Raw genomic sequence first — 19,710 nt, 5'->3', positions numbered from 1 at the left:
GACAATGAAATAAATCTTGTATATCACATGTCACTGAATAGGTGTGAATTCAATAAGTGGATGAACAGTGGACTGGATTCTCCTAGGGCCCTTGATCATGGCCTTCTACCCCAATCAGGACCAAGCGATCCAACTTTACTATAGAAGCGATCTGACTTTGAGGTGGGATACTTCTCAGTGAAGGTGCAACCTTGTGGAACACCTCACCTCTAAATGCACAGCTGGTGGTTCAGCTTTAAGGCAGAATTGCTCTTAGTGAAGGCAGCCAACTAGTGGAACATTTCTCCTCTGAAGCTACACATGGTGGAGTTCACGCTGCACTTCTCAACAACAGAGATCCAAATGTGAGGTAGGATATTTCTTAGTGAAGACAGCCATCTTGTTCAGTCCACACTGTACCCTCCTTACAGAAGGGATCTGACTGTAAGTAAGATACTTCTCAGGGAAGGTTGTCATCTTGTGAAACATCTCACCTTTGAGCGCACACTTGGTGCCAATTCTTTGCTAGTTTCCAAAGATCTTAATTCAGGTCTGGTAATATTTAGCTCTTCTTATAAACAGCCCCTCTTTTATTCCTAAAGGCTGGTAATATTTAGCTTCCTATAAACAGCTCCTCTTTTTATTCCTAAAGGCTGGTAATATTCAGCTCTTCCTATAAATAGTCCCTCTTTTTTATTCCTACAGCATCGAAAGGCCTTTGGAGAGTTAATTAAAATGCATGCGTGCCACAAGCACAACCTTGCCCACCAGGAAATTACATTTGCTAAAACTATTCTACAATCTATAAGGGAGAGTATCATACCATGGCAGTTCATAAGATTCTGTTTTGTAAGCTTAGATATCCATGACAGGTTAATCCAGAACCCAGGCCTTCTTAACCACCCACTGGATTGAGTTACACTTACAGAGGTGACATAATTCAGGAGGAAATAACAGTTATCTAAGCAATCAGAAACACCATTCTCTGCTGAGAGATGCTTTACATTTGTCTTACCATGTAAGTGTGGTCTGCATCAGGGGACTGCACCTGTGGGAAAGAAAGATGAGAAGTGGTCACCAGGTGACTAGATGAAGAGAGAGCGCCATACCCCACATCTGGTCACCAGGTGACTAGATGAAGAGAGAGCAGCCATACACCACACCTGGTCACCAGGTGACTAGATGAAAAGAGAGCAGCCATACCCCACCCCCGGTCACCAGGTGACTAGATGAAGAGAGAGCAGCCATACCCCACCTCTGGTCACCAGGTGACTAGATGAAGAGAGAGCAGCCATACACCACACCTGGTCACCAGGTGACTAGATGAAGAGAGAGCGCCATACCCCACATCTGGTCACCAGGTGACTAGATGAAGAGAGAGCAGCCATACACCACACCTGGTCACCAGGTGACTAGATGAAGAGAGAGCAGCCATACCCCACCTCTGGTCACTATGTGACTAGATAAAGAGAGAGCAGCCATAACTCACCTCTGGTCACCAGGAGACTAGATGAAGAGATAGCAGCCATACCCCACCTCTGGTCACCAGGTGACTAGATGAAGAGAGAGCAGCCATACCCCACCTTCGGTCACTATGTGACTAGATGACGTGAGAGCAGCCATACCCCACCTCTGGTCACTATGTGACTAGATAAAGAGAGAGCAGCCATAACTCACCTCTGGTCACCAGGAGACTAGATGAAGAGAGAGCAGCCATACCCCACCTCTGGTCACTGTGTGACTAGATAAAGCGAGAGCAGCCATAACTCACCTCTGGTCACCAGGAGACTAGATGAAGAGATAGCAGCCATACCCCACCTCTGGTCACCAGGTGACTAGATGAAGAGAGAGCAGCCATACCCCACCTTCGGTCACTATGTGACTAGATGACGTGAGAGCAGCCATACCCCACCCCTGGTCACCAGGTGACTACATGAAGAGAGAGCAGCCATATCACACCTCTGGTCACCAGGTGACTAGATGAAGCAAGAGCAGCCATACCCCACCTTCGGTCACTATGTGACTAGATATAGAGGAAGAGCAGCCATACCCCACCCCTGGTCACCAGGTGACTAGATGAAGCGAGAGCAGCCATACCCCACCTCCGGTAACCAGGTGACTAGATGAAGAGAGAGCAGCCAAACACCACCCCTGGTCACCAGGTGATTAGATAACGTGAGAGCAGCCATACCCCCCCCCCCCCTGGTCACCAGGTGACTAGATATAGAGGGAGAGCAGCCATACCACACTTCTGGTCACCAGGTGACTAGATGAAGAGAGAGCAGCCATACCCCACCTCTGGTCACCAGGTGACTAGATGAAGCGAGAGCAGCCATACCCCACCTCTGGTCACCAGGTGACTAGATGAAGTGAGAGCAGCCATACCCCACCTCTGGTCACCAGGTGACTAGATGAAGAGAGAGCAGCCATACCCCACCTCCGGTAACCAGGTGACTAGATGAAGAGAGAGCAGCCATACCCCACCTCTGGCCACCAGGTGACTAGATGAAGCAAGAGCAGCCATATCCCACCTTCGGTCAATATGTGACTAGATATAGAGGAAGAGCAGCCATACCCCACCTCTGGTAACCAGGTGACTAGATGAAGAGAGAGCAGCCAAACACCATCCCTGGTCACCAGGTGATTAGATAACGTGAGAGCAGCCATACCCCACCCCTGGTCACCAGGTGACTAGATATAGAGGGAGAGCAGCCATACCACACCTCTGGTAACCAGGTGACTAGATGAAGAGAGAGCAGCCAAACACCATCCCTGGTCACCAGGTGATTAGATAACGTGAGAGCAGCCATACCCCACCCCTGGTCACCAGGTGACTAGATATAGAGGGAGAGCAGCCATACCACACTTCTGGTCACCAGGTGACTAGATGAAGAGAGAGCAGCCATACCCCACCCCTGGTCACCAGGTGACTAGATATAGAGGGAGAGCAGCCATACACCACCCCTGGTCACCAGGTGACTAGATGAAGCGAGAGCAGCCATATCCCACCTTCGGTCACTATGTGACTAGATATAGAGGGAGAGCACCCCTGGTCACCTGGCTGGCACGAGGTGAGCACAGAGTAGAAACTCATCCTGATCTTAGTTAAAGACCCACAAACATCTCATTTTGGTTCCGTCACTGAGTCCACACTCACCCTGCATGAGTGAGATGATTCCTGCACAATGAGGGATACTGTTGACTTAAAAACAACCATGTTGCATTTTTATCAGCAGGTGAAATTAATGTGTTAACAGATTAAACACACAATTACCGAAGCTCAGTCTTCCCAATTCATAAAGGAAATAGCATTCTAGTAAATTTAAATGCTAAAATGTAATTAACACTTGAAGGTGAGGGAATATACTGGAAACGTGTAGAAGATGTCTAGCGTCCTATTGTTTGGGGCTAGTATCACACTACTAGAATATCTTCCAATTTTAATCCCAGACAAATCCATATTCCTTCATCACACGCACGCCCTCTCTCATATGACGCACACTTCCTCGTTCATGTGTGTGTGAACACTGTCCTTTCTTGGTCTAATCACAATGTACTCCTCACCCTACCTTCCTCTACAGCTGCCAAGGTGCCTAAGGTCTGCCATGTAGTGTAACTAATCACGTTCTACAACACAAATACCAAACACCACAAAACCACCAATGAAGTAGGAACGAGACTAACACACATCTGCTAACTTTGGAAACCGAACAGCATCTTCCACTGAACAATATTCATTATGGAACATCTTTACTACAAGGATTATAATTCCCTTTCTAAATCTGAACATGACTGACAGACCCCAACAAAGCTTTATTCTTTCAAGATGCTTCAACTCAACAGCAACAACCTCGGACCAGGTCAACATGCATCTTAGAACCATCCAAATACAATGCATTGAAACATGTCACACGGTCAAATGCACAACATTGAATCACAGAAATGTACCTTCCTGTTAAAGTGTTCTTGCAGACAAGCACTGGACCTCTGACCATCCAACTCAATGAACTCAACTAACTCAACAAAATGGTAGAGCCATGGAACACCTGTATGTACTCTGGACAGACCACTCACTCATCTGTTTTCAGATTCCTAAGTATAATGTGAAAAGAAGAACAAATACATGTTATAAAAATATGTCTAGACAGTGATGGGAAAATCACCCCTGATTCTGTGGCTAAGGTGCTGATGTTTAGTGTCCCGCCAGATGACTTAGAAGTAGATCAAGCACTTTCTGACTACAACAGAGCTCTGGAGTTGGAATTTTATAAAATAGCCGCCCTCAAACCTTACGACAATCGGACACATAGGCCCCATGCAGCTTGGTACTCGAAGAATTAAAAATAGAGAAAGCCTCTTGTAAGAGGTTAGCAAGACGATGGTGTCAGGATAATAATGTATCCAACATGGACGCTTATAAGGTATCGTTAAACCTATACCATCTCAGCTTCAAGATAGCACGTAAATTTCTTATATCAAACCAAATTGCAAAGGCCAAAAACTCTTTTAAAGCCCTTTTTAATGTCCTTAATACTTTTATCAATTTTGAAGCATGCTCCCAAGAAATAAATGCTTTACAATTTCACAAACATTTAGTGACTCCTTATCCTACCATTTTGAAGATAAAATCAAAATGATTAATCAGAATTTCTCTAGTCTACTTGATCAGGCTTGTGAGGAGCTCGACTTTTGTGCACCTCCCTCTAATTGTGCTACCAGCCTAAGCAAATTTTAATCTCTATATCCAAGACAATTCAGAAAATCCTAGTTATGTTATGTTAATTTATATTTGTAGAGCGCCAAATCACCAAAAGGTCTCTAAGCGCTTGCAGCATAGACCAAGAACCCGGGAATCCCTTATTCCTGCTGGGCTCAGCAAGATTTGGGTGAGCTTATCCAAATGCCTCAGTGAACAAGATGGTCTTGAGTTTCCTCCTGAACGAGAGTAAGGTGGCTTCCCATGCATACTGTCCGGTAGCTTGTTCCAGAGCTGGGGAATCACAACAGAGAAGGCCTGCCCCTCCAAGGTGGCTCTATTAAAGCGCGGGCAGGCTAACAGGCTTGACTCAGATGAACGGACTCATGGTCTAGGCACATAAAGCTTCAAACGGTCTTTGATGCAGTTAGGCGCCACCAGGGCCGGACTGGCGATTCCAGGCACCGGGCAATCACCCGGTTGGCTGGATGGTGTGGCAGACATTTTTTTCAGAGGGGGGCGGTTTTACTGGGGCAGCCCCAGCAAAACCGGCCCCCTCTGAGTGCAGCCGATTTTCGGGTCGTGACTGACTCCGTGAGTCTGAGTCAGACTGGGGGGGCGCACAACTGCACTTCTGGCAGCGGCCCCACTCCCCCCTCTTTGTCCCCCTCTTCCCTCTCTTTCTGTTTCGCTCCTCCGCATGTAGTAAAAACAGAGACTTCAAGAAACTGGCATTTCCTTTTTTTCCCACCTTTCAATTATTTGCTCCCCTGTGAAATTGATCCAAAAAAGATAAACACTTGCTGGAAATGTCATCTTTTTCTGACATTTTTCAATTTCTAAGTGCAGCCTCAGGGAGGAGAGAAATAAAACATTCAAAATATGAAAAATAACTACCTAACTAAAGCAGACAGAGTGGTTGCAAGGTGGCCAGCTTGATTTATTCACACCGAAACACATTAGCGCCACTTTACAGTGTTTGCCAGTGAAGCGCTACTTTTGTTGTCTTCTCTTTCTTTGAACAACAATGTTTTTCCTGGGTGGGAAAGTGTAATATTCCTGGAGGTACTGAAATACCTGCTTGTTGGATGAATTGGAAAACAAAATGCATACAGCTGCTCTGTATTCACAAACATGGTCTCTATAAACCATTCTGCTTTCCTTTTGTAAGACCTTAACCTTTGAGGCAAAAGCACTCACTAAGCTCTGAATAATTAGTGTAAAAAGAAAAAGGTGACCATGTTGTTCCTGCTTTCATTTCACATGCTTTACTGCATTCCCTATGAGTGTTTGCTTTTTCTAGGATGTTGTTATTTTTTTTTAGGCAGCGTATTGCTCTTGTCTAGTGCGTAATTCGAATTGTCTCACATCCAGGTGTTTATAGCGGGTCAGTGTAATGCTAGTTTCCCTCAATGGGGCAGTATGGTGTTCAGTGGGGGAGAGGAAGTGGCACTATGGTCAGAGCTGTTGAATTTGGAACTGGGGAACCAGATTCAGCCTTCATGACCAGTCCACCAGACCACTCCCCCTGAGGGAGCACATTCCCATGCTAGACGTTAGAAGGCCCGCAAGTTCTTAGAAGCCCTGGTGTTTTAGCACCTAGTGGCTCCTAGTGGTGGCAAGTGTGTGTTAACGTTGAAGGCCTGTCCGCCACAATCCATGACGTTCACCTCCAGTCTTGCAGGCAGGCCTAAGAAGCAGCACACCCTAGAGTGGCAGTGACTCTGTCAGTGAGGTCCCAGGACCCTTGAGCAGGGAGGCTCTAGGGCGGGGCGACTGGTTAGATCGCTCTGAGCACTGAGTTCAGGTTGGGGCGTGGTGTTTGCAAGTATAATATGGTTTTAAAAGCACCTGCTGCCTCCTTCCTGGCCTCCAACAATTTTCAGCAACAATAAAAATGTCATGATAACTCCAGTGATTAATGTTCTTAGTAGAGAGAGATGGTGTTTTGTCTAGTGGAAGTTTTGTCTCATGGAAAGGAAGCGCAGAGGGTTAATGTGCCTGCTGCTAAGAAGCTGTACCATGCAGATCACAAAGTGCACATAATGTAAATAGGTCAGTGGGTTACTGCTTTTGTCAGAGAGACCCTATTGTTACTTGCAGTTAATAAGTTAAAATCCTAACATAGAACATTGAGCTATTAACTGTCATGTAAGAGCTGCAGGCAAACTGCAAGGTATAAATTAGAACTTTATGTTTTTTCCCCAGTCTTTGATTATCCTAATGTTGCAGAAAAAGGGATCATTTGGGTAGAAATCAATTCTGATTATTAAAGAGAACCCCCAGCCATGGTATCACGTTTTAAATTCTTAGTTTGTGTTTCTCTAGACCAAACACTATTAAACTATGCTGCCTACTAGTATGGTTGTCATGTGACTCCTACACCTTGTAGTCCTTTGTCTTATGTAACATTTCATCCACAGTGATTTACACACGTATGATTGATTGTCTCTGTCTAATATGTGTGATGTAAAGTGCTCTGACACCCCACACTGGTATTAGTGGTGCTGTAATTTTTCTGATACTTTATTATTTTGACATTTTTACACATGCTAACAGTCTCTGCAAAGATTTTTCGTTATTAGTACCAGTGGAACATACAACTGTAGCAGTGGAAAGCTAAACAGTCAACTTTGCAAAGGGCCCTCCTCTTCACAGCAGCACAAGTCACATTTTTTAGTAGCTTTTGATCAGTTTCAGCTATGATCAATTTATTAGTTAAAATCGGCAAATTATGCAGCAGATGATGTATTATGTGGCAAATATGGCAGAGCCATAATTATGTGGAAAAAACTTGAGAACTGGAATATTTTGCTATTTATGCTTGAACTGCTCTTGTGGAAAAAGGGATGAGAAGTGCTGATGAAATAGAAGCCATGACTGAGAGACAAATGGTTTGCGATTCCACATTTAAGGATATTTAGGAGAATCTGTGATTGGAAACGTATTCATCTTTGTGAATGTATTTTAATGTCCATAACTCATATTAAACCCTAAATAAACATGTGTTTCCATTGGTTACATTAAATAACATAATAAGCAGTAACCGGTTAGTGAAATGGGAATCAAAAATAAAAAATTGGGATATTTTGCTGTATCTGCTATACCTTTGACTGCGTCCACTGACCCAATCCACAGGTCATTCCCGCCCTCTGATTCTCCGCCTACATTCCCCCTACTTTGTTTCTCCCACTTTGACCACTGCTGCAGCCTGTGCTTGGCTACATGTCTGTTATATGTACATACATTTTTATGGTAAGAATATGTGTTACTGAGGGGGCGTGGCTTGCGCGCCGGACGGTGAAGACGCACTCTCCGTGAGCTCCGTGTCGGACTTTCTTCCCGGATGCCGTGAGAGCGCTAATTCCTGATGTTGAGTTGTCTGTGACGGCTCCATTATCGGCGGAAGGCTTAGCGACCCTGATGCTACCATCAGTAACGGATTTCGTGCGGTGTGGAGTCTTCATGCAAAGCGGTAACTTTTCTTGTTGACGAGACGCGGGTGGCCGCCATTTTGGACGCTGTGCCCGTGTCGTCGCTCTCCTCACCGCCTCGACTCCCTCCCACTTAATTGGCAATATCCTCCTGCTCTGTCCATCATCTGCTCTAATATGGCTATAATACACAGAGCACTACTGGGAATGAGATTGAGATTATCAATATTTCTGAACTTGTATTGACTAATGATATGATTAAACTGTTGAAAAAGGGATTAGGATTTTGTCCTAATGTTATTTCGGACTGGTACATGACCAAGATTGATGTATATAAATTTGTGAGACTTTTGAAAATTAAAAATTTTTTTGTTCATGCACCATTGAAAGACAAAAGTGCCACTTTACACAATCAATTAAGTGACGTGACTATAGAAGGGGCTAATGCCACAAAACTATTACTTTCTTTAACAGAGAATGAGGAGGACCCCATTACACTGTCTAGAGTTCTGGAGGACTTAGAGATCAATAGGTATCTCAGTCAAAGCAGCGGTCTAAAATTAAAATCTAAGTGGACACCACAATTGGGCACAGGCAATACTATAGATGCTTTCCACAAGTCTGTGGAATTTGAAATCGATAAACTCATTGATAAACGGTCAAAAGGTGGCTTCTATAGAGAACCTGACAATCTCACACAGGGAGAAAGGAAAGCACTTAAACTCCTCAAATCCAAGGATGACATTACAATTCGAATGGCTGATAAGGGTGGTAACGTGGTTGTAATGGATACCACTAAATATAATGCGGAAATTATGTCACAGTTAGAGGATCGTAAATATTATGAGTCCTTACCTAGCAATCCACTGCCAACCCTAACTACACTGATCAATGAGAAACTCAAAAATTGGTATGACCTGTCACTATTGGACTTGGGCTGGGCTTACTACCTGCTACCTGTGAGGAGCCAGACTCGTGCTGTGTGTTTCCCTGCTTCCCGGCATTTTCTTCAACTGTTCGCGACACCCGCTTTGCGGGTGCCGCTCACCGCCTCGTTGCCCCGTCCTCCCTGGTGTGAGCGGCTCCACAGTCCGTGGAGAGTAACGCGCTCCCAGGTTGAGGCTTGAATCATCACCAGATTGTGCGTGGAGCCTACCGGGGGACTGCGAGGTCCAGCAGCCTCAGCTGCACACAGCTGCTGCCTCTTCCCCCGGCGGCCACGCCCCCAGCCTCTGCACATAACATCGCCTGGGTTTCTGGCTGAACTGGCGCTTTCTGGGCTTACTACCTGCTACCTGTGAGGAGCCAGACTCGTGCTGTGTGTTTCCCTGCTTCCCGGCATTTTCTTCAACTGTTCGCGACACCCGCTTCGCATGTGCCGCTCACCGCCTCGTTGCCCCGTCCTCCCTGGTGTGAGCGGCTCCACAGTCCGTGGAGAGTAACGCGCTCCCAGGTTGAGGCTTGAATCATCACCAGATTGTGCGTGGAGCCTACCGGGGGACTGCGAGGTCCAGCAGCCTCAGCTGCACACAGCTGCTGCCTCTTCCCCCGGCGGCCACGCCCCCAGCCTCTGCACATAACATCGCCTGGGTTTCTGGCTGAACTGGCGCTTTCTGGGCTTACTACCTGCTACCTGTGAGGAGCCAGACTCGTGCTGTGTGTTTCCCTGCTTCCCGGCATTTTCTTCAACTGTTCGCGACACCCGCTTCGCGGGTGCCGCTCACCGCCTCGTTGCCCCGTCCTCCCTGGTGTGAGCGGCTCCACAGTCCGTGGAGAGTAACGCGCTCCCAGGTTGAGGCTTGAATCATCACCAGATTGTGCGTGGAGCCTACCGGGGGACTGCGAGGTCCAGCAGCCTCAGCTGCACACAGCTGCTGCCTCTTCCCCCGGCGGCCACGCCCCTAGCCTCCTCCTTCTTTGCTGGTCTCAGATCTACCGCGACGCGTGACGCGCGCGGGACGCAGCTCGGGGCGAAGACCGGGCAAAGAGCGGGCCGTTTAAGGCCGTTCAAGGACGGCAGAGGACGGCCCTGGCCCAGAACTTTTGTGTCCTCGCCCTTGATAACCAGAAGGTCCAAGATGTCGACCATACGCAACAGAACTCGAAGTTGCGCGAAAAAAGCTACGGCTGTAACACAGGTGACTGGACCTATTGATCTTTTTATTTCACGTGTACATGAGACTATCGACCAAAGTATTGTTTTATTGGAAAAAAGAGTCTCTATGGACCTTGCAAACGCTAGGCGCTCATCCTTGGGCCCTTTGGCAAATGTTAAATCACCTGCTCTGCAGACTGTGAATAATTGCTCCTTACCCATAACCATGCCTACTAACAGTGTTCCGACTGTACCGAATACTGTTGACCTATCGGTTGCCCCATCAGACTCGGATCCGTCTTTCGAAGACCTGGAGGTTACACCAGATCTAGAAACCTGTCAGTCACCTGACAAAACGGAGCCGAGTCTGAGTGGGTCTAACGATACGGAAACAGCTCCTGTACCCATTGTTCCCCGGGGAAGGGTTCCTAACCCCCCCAAGGTTACATCGAAGGGTAAAAATAAAGCAAAAGCACCAGTTAGGAATCACAATTTGATTTCCCCCACTCCACAAATGACATCAGGTATCCCGTGCTGGGTGCAAAACATGGTTATAGACTTAAAATTAGACCTTGAAGCCACCTTAGCAGCACAAATCAAGCCTTTAATTTCCAAAGTGGATAGGCTTACTTCTTTAATACATTCCAAATGGCCACACAAAAAGCAGGGACAAGGGCCTGTTCAGCTACAGGGGACCACAGAATCAGCCGCTGAATGTTTATCGAGCATCCAGCCCCCCAAAGATGTATCAAATAAGGTTCAAGTTATTGCAGCCCCTGGGAACCCAGTTATACCCCTTGTGTCGCAAACAGGGAACAACTCCGTCCAACCTACAACGGTACTGATTCCAAAGGAGAAGGCTCCTGTTCATGTGAATCAACACCCTGATAATATTGCCACCCCCACTATTCAAGCTAAAGAAGCTGCAGGGAAACCCAATCCAACTCCTGCCCCTCTTCCTATAAACAAACCAGAAGGGCCTAAGCCAAAGCAGGCACGCTTCAGGACCATTAATTTACCACCAGAGGTTTCCCCTTTTGTTGTTGTGTTGACAGCAGTCCCCCCGTTGAAGGAGGGAGTAAAAGAAACGTTCACCGAGCTTAGAAATAAATGTGCTCAATGGCTCCATCTACATAAACCCCTACCTAACAACATGAACGGTGAAATTCTTACCGTGCGTAGAGGGGACTGGGTGGGCAGAAGCAAGAAAACAATAATAGGGGACGTAATCACGGTTAATTTTAGGGATGTAGGGGCAGCAAGCTATATATGTAATGCACCCAATAGTGGTCCTGCGACCCAAATTAACCCACTTCCTTTGTCTTATTTTTTATCAAAGCCCGCACGACCCAACCCTCCATGTTCTACCTTTCAAAGTAACAGAGGACCTGGGTATCTTCCACAGCAAGCTGCCAAACCTTGGCTGCCACCACCTTATCCGCCTCCTTTTTTCCCACATCATGTTAATTTACAGCAGCAGCTATCAAGTGCCTCACCTTTTCCTATGCATCAAGTTAAAGCCCACTGGCAATACCCTTTTCATTTCCCGCCACCTTTACCTCAGTCTGCTTACCAATGGCAGCAATCCTTTCAGCCACCACAACTAGATAAACATCCGTGGCAACAAACGTGGCAGGACCTGCCCCACTCCCAAGACCCCATGTCCTCACAATTCGCCCACCCAAATAGATATGCCGTGCTAGATGAGGTAGACTGACTCAGCCCTCCAGAAGCGCTGGATCTAAACATTCCTACGCCCTTTCCTGATATGGTGAGTTCTCTTTCCCCTGTCACGCCCCTAGCCGTACTTCCCGAATCTACTCTAATGACATCACCAACACCTCCCCAGTACATAGGTAATCGGGGTAGCCCTGATACATGTATAACTACTGCTAGCCCCAGCCTAAGTCCAGCTACCATCTTTCGGGAAGATGGTCCTGCCATATTACCACCAGTAAATCAGTCGCAGTTATCTGTCGTTGGTGATCTTGGGAAACCAGCAGGAATTTCCCTTATTTCCTGGAACATCGCTGGTCTTACCGGCAAATTAGGTACACCCTTCTGGACCAGCTTTATGGGTGAGGGATTTGACCTAATTCTATTGCAGGAAACCTGGTGTCCAGACCCTATTAATATCGAAGGGTATGCATCCTTCTGTCTTAGAGCAACTAAATCCAGCTCGGGCAGGGCTAAGGGGGGCCTTTTATTGCTAGTGTCAACCAAGCTGTGTGACTGTACGGTCAAATACAGTACGACCGTGGGGACACACAGCCAAGTTATAAGGATGGAGTGTAGGAAGAATATTGATTTAGTTATTGTTAATTTCTATAACAATATTTTCGATGCTACCAGGGGGGATATTCTACTGCCTTTAGAAAGGGAAATTACTAAGGCCCTTGATATCTCGAAAAGAAAGGCTGAGGTGGTTTGGGCTGGTGATTTTAACTTGCAGCCCTGCCAGCTGTCTAATGGGAACATCTGTGGCTTCGATGCAGCATTAAATAGCCATTGGGGAGACCAGGGGGCGAGGGAGGATTCCCCCCACTTCCAACACTGCAGTTATGGTTCCACTTTAAATAATATGCTAGTCACGCTAGACATGACCCTGTTAAAATGCAATGTTAACAACCGGGCAATACCATGCCCTACATTTACAGGCAGAGATGCAGGTTCATTTATAGATCACATTTTGTTGTCTAGCAGTGGAGACTACACTGATTTGTATGTAAATGAAGAAAGTCTCAGTGACCATAATAGCCTACGTGTTACCCTCTTGGGGCATGGTACCTCATTAGTTCCAGGTAGTAAATGTACAACCGACATAGTGCCTATTAGACCAAAGGGCCTAAGGGTCAAATGGACTGGTTTAAATTCCAAAGTTAAGCAGAAGGAGGTTCTTACTCAATGCAAGAATCAAATTAGTTATTGTTTGGATGATGACTGTGATTCTGGCTGCTTAATAGATTATTTTGTATCTATGAACAGTATTATCGATGGTATTTTTACCAGGACCCCATCAGCCAATAGTGGCCCCAAGCAGGGGTGGTTTGATAAGACCTGTATAGTCGCCCTCCGCGACCTAAAGAATGCTTTAGGCACTAAACCACGTGTTAAGGCGGATATACAATACCTCAGGGCCAAATACAAAACAGCTATTAATAAAAGGAAAAGGGTATTACAGTCTGAAGCGTGGGACAAGCTGAGGGAGGCTGCTGAGACCAAGAATAGTAAACTCTATTGGGAAACAATTAATAGCCCGTTTCTCAGTAAAGAAAACGTTCCAGAACTGACCTCATATGTGGCATGTAGTGACTGGGTTAATCATTTTTCCAAAATATTTAACCCAGAAGGGTCAACTTCTGAGTCATCATCACTAGATTTACACCCTTGGTTGCCCCTCCCGATGGCTATAACACTAGAAGAATGTCAGGAAGCAATCTCTTTAAGTAAAGGAGGCAAGGCCCCTGGCCCTGATGGGGTCCCGCTGGATTTATATAAAGATGAAACAGCGTTATGGGCTCCCATTTTGATGAGGATTTTTAATTGTGCGGCTGAAAGTGAATTTCCTTCTACTTGGGGTCAATCGATTATCATTCCTTTACATAAGAAAGGTGACAAATCAGAGGCCTCTAATTATCGTCCAATTTCATTACTGGACGCCTCTGTAAAGGTGATGAGTAGGATTTTGCTGAAGAGGCTAGAAGACTGGGCAACTGATTTTAACATCTTAACCAGAGTCCAATATGGCTTTCGTAAAGGTCTGGGTACACTGGACCAATGCGTAAATCTGGACCTTTTAATCAGTAAATATACTGTGGCCAAAAGTGGCAACCTCTTTTTATGTTTTGCTGATTTGAGCAGCGCTTTTGATTTGGTTAACCATAACATTCTCTGGGAGGTTCTGCTTGATGCAGGGGCCCCAAGGGAAATAGTGTATTTTCTAGCTAGACTTTACGAAAAACTTTCATGTAAAGTCCGCTATGGCACCCTTGGTGAATGTACCCCGTTCTTTAGAGTGTCTCGGGGCATACGCCAGGGTTGTGTCTTAGCTCCGCTTTTATTTTCCCTTTTTATTAACGGTGTCGACCGATCCCTGACCGACATCCCAGCAGATGCCCCCCTGATTGGTGGTAAACCTGTTCCGCTGTTACTTTATGCAGATGATGCTGTTCTTTTATCCCGAACACAGATGGGCCTACAGCGCCTAATTGATAATTTTATGCAGTTCATTCAAGCTAGGCGGCTTCGTGTGAATAAAACCAAGACGTATGTAATGTCATGTGGTCAGGCAGCCAAGCAGGCAAAGCATACTTTCTTCCTAGATAAGGAAAAGTTGACCTCTGTTAAGTCCTTTTGTTATCTGGGAATAACATATAATAATAGTGGGTCCTGGAACGCGGAATTTGATGCTGTAAAAATAAAAATGCTACGGTCTACCAGTAGCATATTTCGTTTTGCCTCGAAACTTGGCTCACGAAGTATCCTAGATATGATGAATATATACAATGTATGTTGTGTTTCCTCTGCTCTGTATGGGGCAGGGGTGTGGGGTCACTGTGAGGGTATTTCGCTGCAGAGGGAGGAAAACAAGTTCTTAAAGAGGTTGTTATGTGTTCCCCCTTCTGCCTCCATCCAGTTGGTCCATGAAGAAGTCGGGATCGAGTATATTTCTGACTTAGCAGCAGTTCGGCCACTCTTATTGTGGCGTTCTATTTGGGCTAAGCCAGAGACTCGATTCACTCAGGATATTATCCTTGATTGTATAGGTTTGGATCACTCCCCACGTGTATTATGGTTAAGATATATTCATCGCTGGTATCTACTTCTTTTTAACATTGATGTGTTCCGTGAGCCTGAAAAGGTTGTTTCCATTTCAAAAAAAGAAATTAAGATAACGTTCCTTAATTTTCGCAAGGCTGAGCGAGATAAAGCCGTTGGCAATCTTGTCACTGTGAAATTTTATAGAGATCTAAATTTAGCCCCTGGACTCCAATCCTATCTTGTATAGGTGACTCGCCCCTCTCACCAGTATGTTTTAACAAGAGTCAGATTGGGCATTGTACACCACTTGGTTGCTTTTCCAAACACAAAAACTAGCTCAAACATACCCTGTCCGTGTGATAGCACCTCCCGGCAGAGTAGTTGCCATTTCTTACTTTTTTGTAAATTTTTTCAGTTTCTCAGGTTAAAATACCTTAAACCAATCTTTATCAAATATAATATTTGTACCACACAAACAGCATTGGTATTTTTATCTTCATTAGAGAACGAGGAGATTTGTTTCTTCTTGGCTACTTATATTTTAAAATGTACAGCTGCCAGGAAAAGTATCGTATTATAATATTGTTTACTTACCTGTCTGTACCCATGCTATACAGCTGCCAGGAACCGTTTATGATGATATTACCGCTAACACTCCTGTCTGTATATATATGCTTTCATTTTTAAAATTTCAGATTTTATATCAAATTTTTGTAATTAAGGTATTATTATATACGTAGAGGTCCACAGTATCGAATGATTACTTAACAATTTTAATGTTCAGTTCCCAGGAAAGGCCTAGTGAGTAACTCCTACTGATCCCCAGTTTGCCCATGTAAGAATGTTTCGTATTTTATAACAATATGTTGACCTACAGAGGCATGATTACTTACTTGCTGCACTTTAGCCTTTTTGCCTTTTAGGAAAGATTATATGGTGATTTTTAATATTTCAATTATGTATTTCTGCTTGTATGATTTGTATGTACAAATCGAATAAAAGCTTTTGAACTTGAACTTGAGTATAATTATATGACAATTTCAGCACCTAAAGCTCCCTGTCTATACACCTTACCCAAGGTACATAAGAATAGAGAGAACCCACCTGGACGGCCAATTATCTCGGGTATTGGTGGTCCAACTGAAAAGATATCCGAGTACATTGACATATTCATGAGACCGTTTGTTGAGAACTTGCCTTCCTATATTCGCGACACTAAGCATGTCTTAAATATGATGTCAGATGTGACCTGGCAGAGTGACATGTATCTTGTAACACTAGATGTGGTCTCATTGTATTCGAATATTGACCACACATTGGGAATTCATGCAGCAGAGACCTTTTTCAACAGGAGACCGGCTGAATATTTTGAGCACACGAAGATGATTCTTGATATGACACAAATAGTACTGAATAACAACGTATTTGTGTTCAATCGCAACTGGTATAGACAGCGCCTTGGGACCGCGATGGGCACCAGGTTTGCTCCGTCTTTTGCCAACCTGTTCATGGGATGGTTCGAGGCGGAGTGGATCTGGGGCCGTCGTGGAGTCAGGTGGATTGAATATATTCAATATTGGGGTCGTTTCATAGACGACTGTCTCATGATCTGGACTGGCAGCCTTGAGGACCTTCTGTGTTTTTTTGAATACCTTAATAGCAATGATGTTAACCTGAGGTTCACAACGCAATATGATAAGGAGAAAATCTTTTTTCTCGATGTTGAGCTGTATATTAAGGGAAATAAGTTGTGTTCCAAGATGTACAGAAAGGAGACTAGTTGTAACTCACTATTACATGCTAAGAGTTGCCACCCTAACTTTCAGATAAAATCCATCCCATATGGAGAGATGGTCCGGGCTAGGAGAAACTGTTCCGAAAATGATGAATTTGAGAATACAGTACAGGATATGTCTTCCAGATTTCTAGCTAGGGGTTACCAACGGGCAGTTGTTGAGAAGGCGAAAAAACGTGTATATAAACTAGAACGATCACACACATTAAAAGATAAGGAGGCTACAGAGAAGAAAGAACGACAGGTTCGCCTAGTGACCAACTATAACACAGAGTCTAATAAATTATACTCTATTTTGAATCGACACTGGCACCTGTTGTCGGTTGATAAGGATCTATCTGCATATATTGGACAGAGACCGGCTGAGACCTTCAGGAAAGGGAGAACCTTGGCGAGTGACTTGAGCCCAAGTTATCCTATCAGGAATAGAGAAATTTGGCCCAGGAACTTAACTAAAGGATTCCACAAATGTGGGCGATGTAATTGTTGCAGATGGGCTTGTAAAAAGATTGTGAGTTTCAGCTACAATAACTCAGCAATGTATGAAATAGATACCTTCATGAACTGTGAAACCTCCTTTGTTGTATATATTATAGCATGCACATGCGGACAGATTTATGTGGGCAGCACGATAAGAAGACTTAGGGACAGGATGATGGAGCATATAAGGGCATGGAAAAATGGGGACACCAGATACCCAATTGCTGCTCATTTTGTACAGAACATTGATAATCAAGGAGATCACCAATTCTATTATCATGCAATAGAACATGTTCCTCAGGATCCCAGGGGAGGTAACAGAACTTATATAATGAGTACCAGTACTTCTTGGGCAATGAGTAATAATCGTGCTGATCTTTGACCAATATTATGTTTATTGTATGAATTTTGACTGTATACACATCATATGCCTGTTGTTGACATCGAGCGGCTTTCTGGTACTAGACTGTACAGGGACATATGTTCCCTAGAATTAGATTTCGCTTCCCATCTAATTATCATATGTTTGATGTTGATATGATACTGAACAGTGAAGATAAGTTTGCACCCTCGGTTGCCTCTCTTCTGGCTACCTGACTAACATTTACCCCTCATGAACTCTACTCACCCATTCCTATGGCATAAGATACATACACACATTGGTTTTATTATGTGATTTGTGGATATGAGTTTACATGAACAGATTAGTGCATTATCCCAGGATTTATGGTGGTGCGCAGGGTCAGATGCGGAACTAGGAATGTTTTTGAAAACCCGATTAAAATCGGGTGACTGAGTTGATATAATAAGTAACTTCATTGAATTATAGTATAGTTAACGTGCTGCAATACTATATGCGTCACTCACATAAAATGCGTAATATCGGATTACGGGTACTTGATCTGCCCGCACATATGGGTAGCAGCGTGCTGATAATTCTAGAAACAGTACGAACACACTACAAGATGGCGCGCGCTTACATGGGTACTTAAGGACACTCCAAGATGGCGCCCATGCTAGACGCCAAAGCTTGGAAACGTCGGACGATAGGAGATATGCAGCGATTAAGCTGAACACAGGTAAACTTGTAGCAACGTTGGCTTGGGTCTTATTGAGACTTTGATTAGTGGAACGGTACAAGATATTAATGCCGTTTCCTTATGTATATAATTTTTAGGTGGTCGTGATACTTGAAGATACCGATATTTGGTGAGTGTTGGTATACGATATGTACTGGAAGTAGCAATAATATTTATATGGGCTATTTCATTGAAGCCATTATTTTGACACAGATAACCGTATACTGAACGAAGAAAAGACAACGACCCTGTGTACAATATATTTGAATACTTACCGTTGGTGAGTATATGTAATCTTACAGGATTAACTTCGGGAGTGCGTATATGATTAGCCTTCCTACTTTAGCTTATTTACAAACAAGAGGTCATCTTCCACTTACAATAGAGGCCACTTACAATAACAGTATAGAAGATTTGGTGAACTTTACTTATATAATTATGTGAAACATTTTCGTTCGTACTTTCGGTTTTGACTAGGAGTATGTATTGAGTCAGACGCTTATGCTCACTTGATGGTTGACGATATTAGTTATGGTACATAGACCGTAAATGGGGGAGTGACATGTGCTAATTTTGTTGTTTAGAATACAGAGGACAAGTGAAGTCAAGGAGATTGTTTACTAGAACACACCAGATGATATTTACTGGGTGAGTGGAATTGAATATGTTCCAGGCGCGTACAGTAGGTGGAATTATCCTGCCTGTTTGCTGCTGAAGACGGCTGCTAAGCCTTTGAAAAACTTGAAACTCTGCTGCGTGGCCTGAACTCGCCAAGCTACTGTGTTCTTTGTAGCGCTATTTTGGAAGCGCCAGTGCTTCTTCTACATTTGTAGCGCTATCTGTCAGCGCTTGTGAATCACCGCTCGCGTTTCCCGCTTTGCGGGAAACACTCGCTGTTAAGGGCTTGCTGGCCGGCTTGGAGGACACGGAACATCAACGCCCACAAGCCAGTTGGGCTCAGAGAACCTCCCCGCCACGCCCCCCTCAGCTGGGACAAATTGCGCTGAGGCAGCGCTGAAGTGTGGAATTATCCTGCCTGTTTGCTGCTGAAGACGGCTGCTAAGCCTTTGAAAAACTTGAAACTCTGCTGCGTGGCCTGAACTCGCCAAGCTACTGTGTTCTTTGTAGCGCTATTTTGGAAGCGCCAGTGCTTCTTCTACATTTGTAGCGCTATCTGTCAGCGCTTGTGAATCACCGCTCGCGTTTCCCGCTTCGTGGGAAACACTCGCTGTTAAGGGCTTGCTGGCCGGCTTGGAGGACACGGAACATCAACGCCCACAAGCCAGTTGGGCTCAGAGAACCTCCCCGCCACGCCCCCCTCAGCTGGGACAAATTGCGCTGAGGCAGCGCTGAAGTGTGGAATTATCCTGCCTGTTTGCTGCTGAAGACGG

At 44.9% G+C, this 19,710-nt stretch overlaps 1 protein-coding gene across 2 annotated transcripts in view; it reads right to left on the bottom strand.

The window, feature by feature from the left end:
• Positions 1-19,710, bottom strand: part of LOC147706594 (uncharacterized) — a 141,302-nt gene that overhangs the window by 9,603 nt on the left and 111,989 nt on the right. For both annotated transcript variants that reach the window (XM_086933086.1, XM_086933085.1), the window contains one exon: positions 995-1,027. In XM_086933086.1, coding sequence (XP_086789212.1) covers positions 995-1,027 — 33 coding nt within the window. The remainder of the gene's footprint in view (positions 1-994; positions 1,028-19,710) is intronic.

The sequence above is a fragment of the Lissotriton vulgaris genome, chromosome 7 (assembly GCF_964263255.1).
Source record: "Lissotriton vulgaris chromosome 7, aLisVul1.2, whole genome shotgun sequence".
Lineage (NCBI taxonomy): Eukaryota > Metazoa > Chordata > Amphibia > Caudata > Salamandridae > Lissotriton > Lissotriton vulgaris.
This window is presented reverse-complemented; position numbering and strand designations above follow the sequence as displayed.